The 2,500-nt window shown below is 48.1% G+C and overlaps 1 protein-coding gene across 1 annotated transcript in view; it reads left to right on the top strand.

Moving 5' to 3' along the window:
* Positions 1-2,500, top strand: part of plxnb3 (plexin B3) — a 79,943-nt gene that overhangs the window by 57,537 nt on the left and 19,906 nt on the right. The window contains exons 27-28 of the mRNA XM_028582642.1: positions 884-1,062; positions 1,295-1,361. Of these exons, the coding sequence (XP_028438443.1) occupies positions 884-1,062; positions 1,295-1,361 (246 nt within the window). The remainder of the gene's footprint in view (positions 1-883; positions 1,063-1,294; positions 1,362-2,500) is intronic.

Genomic DNA, 2,500 nt, shown 5'->3' with positions numbered 1-2,500 from the left:
TACCAGTAACGCGTTACCAGTAACCAGTAGATTACTGATGCAGATGCAGATTAGTTCTGCTACTGGAGCTGAAAGTCTTGTGTGGACGGAGACGGCTTTTGTCTCATAGTGCCGCTTAAAACAGAAAGATGTCGATGTTTTTTGTGATTTACAGTACAGGCCAAAAGTTTGGACACACCTTCTCATTCAATGCGTTTCCTTTTTATTTTCATGACTATTGACATTGTAGATTCTCACTGAAGGCATCAAAACTATGAATGAACACATATGGAATTATGTACTTAACAAAAAAGTGTGAAATAACTGAAAACATGTCTTATATTTTAGATTCTTCAAAGTAGCCACCCTTTGCTTTTTTATTAATAAGGGAAATAATTCCACTAATTAACCCTGACAAAGCACACCTGTGAAGGTAAAACCATTTCAGGTGACTACCTCATGAAGCTCATTGAGAGAACACCAAGGGTTTGCAGAGTTATCAAAAAAAGCAAAGGGTGGCTACTTTGAAGAATCTAAAATATAAGACATGTTTTCAGTTATTTCACACTTTTTTGTTAAGTACATAATTCCATATGTGTTCATTCATAGTTTTGATGCCTTCAGTGAGAATCTACAATGTAAATAGTCATGAAAATATAAAGGAAACACATTGAATGAGAAGGTGTGTCCAAACTTTTGGCCTGTACTGTAGATGTGGACGCGTTGGCCTGCATGTGACGGTGTGTCCTCTCTCTGTCTCTCTCTCTCTCTGTCTCTCTCTCTCTCTCTCTCTCTCTGTCTCTCTCTCTGTCTCTCTCTCTGTCTCTGTCTCTCTCTCTGTCTCTCTCTCTGTCTCTGTCTCTCTCTGTCTCTCTCTCTCTCTGTCTCTGTCTCTGTGTCTCAGTTCATCCACACACTGGAGGCCCAGCAGGGCTTCTCCCAGAGGGACCGGGGCTACGTGGCCAGTCTGCTCACCATGGCCCTGCACGATAAGCTGGAGTACTTCACAGAGGTCATGAAGAGTCTGCTGCAAGACCTGGTGCAGCAGTACGTCGCCAAGAACCCCAAACTCATGCTGCGCCGGTACGTAAAACAAACTCACCTTCAGCTGGGAGGACCACTTTTAACTACCGAAGCAGAGAGCAACGGCCGTCCTTTCTTTCAGTTTAATGCCGTTATCTCGAGATCACAAGCTATGTTTTCTCGAGACAATGACGTAATATAATCCTGTTATCTGTCTGTCTGTCTGTCTGTCTGTCTGTCTGTATCTGTCTGTCTGTCTTGCCGTCTGTATGTCTGTCTTGCTGTGTTTCAGGACTGAGACAGTTGTCGAGAAGATGTTGACCAACTGGATGTCGATCTGCCTCTACTCCTTCCTCAAGGTAAATGCTCGTCTGTCTGTCTGTCTGTCTGTCTGTCTGTCGAAACACTAACCTGTCTGTCTGTCTGTCTGTCTGTCTGCAGAACAACTAACCTGTCTGTCTGTCTGCCTGTCTGTCTGCAGGAGGTGGCTGGGGAGCCTCTCTACATGCTACATGTCTGTCTGTAGAACCACTAACCTGTCTGTCTGTCTGCCTGTCTGTCTGGAGGAGGTGGCTGGGGAGCCTCTCTACATGCTACATGTCTGTAGAACCACTAACCTGTCTGTCTGTCTGCCTGTCTGTCTGCAGGAGGTGGCTGGGGAGCCTCTATGCTACATGTCTGTCTGTAGAACCACTAACCTGTCTGTCTGTCTGCCTGTCTGTCTGCAGGAGGTGGCTGGGGAGCCTCTGTACATGCTACATGTCTGTCTGTAGAACCACTAACCTGTCTGTCTGTCTGCCTGTCTGTCTGCAGGGAGGTGGCTGGGGAGCCTCTCTACATGCTACATGTCTGTAGAACCACTAACCTGTCTGTCTGTCTGCCTGTCTGTCTGCAGGAGGTGGCTGGGGAGCCTCTGTACATGCTACATGTCTGTCTGTAGAACCACTAACCTGTCTGTCTGTCTGCCTGTCTGTCTGCAGGAGGTGGCTGGGGAGCCTCTGTACATGCTACATGTCTGTCTGTAGAACCACTAACCTGTCTGTCTGTCTGCCTGTCTGTCTGCAGGAGGTGGCTGGGGAGCCTCTGTACATGCTACATGTCTGTCTGTAGAACCACTAACCTGTCTGTCTGTCTGCCTGTCTGTCTGCAGGAGGTGGCTGGGGAGCCTCTCTACATGCTACATGTCTGTAGAACCACTAACCTGTCTGTCTGTCTGCCTGTCTGTCTGCAGGAGGTGGCTGGGGAGCCTCTGTACATGCTACATGTCTGTCTGTAGAACCACTAACCTGTCTGTCTGTCTGCCTGTCTGTCTGCAGGAGGTGGCTGGGGAGCCTCTGTACATGCTACATGTCTGTCTGTAGAACCACTAACCTGTCTGTCTGTCTGCCTGTCTGTCTGCAGGAGGTGGCTGGGGAGCCTCTCTACATGCTACATGTCTGTCTGTAGAACCACTAACCTGTCTGTCTGTCTGCCTGTCTGTCTGCAGGAGGTGGCTGGG

This window comes from Perca flavescens, chromosome 7 (genome assembly GCF_004354835.1).
Source record: "Perca flavescens isolate YP-PL-M2 chromosome 7, PFLA_1.0, whole genome shotgun sequence".
In the NCBI taxonomy this organism is placed as follows: Eukaryota; Metazoa; Chordata; class Actinopteri; order Perciformes; family Percidae; genus Perca; species Perca flavescens.
This window is presented reverse-complemented; position numbering and strand designations above follow the sequence as displayed.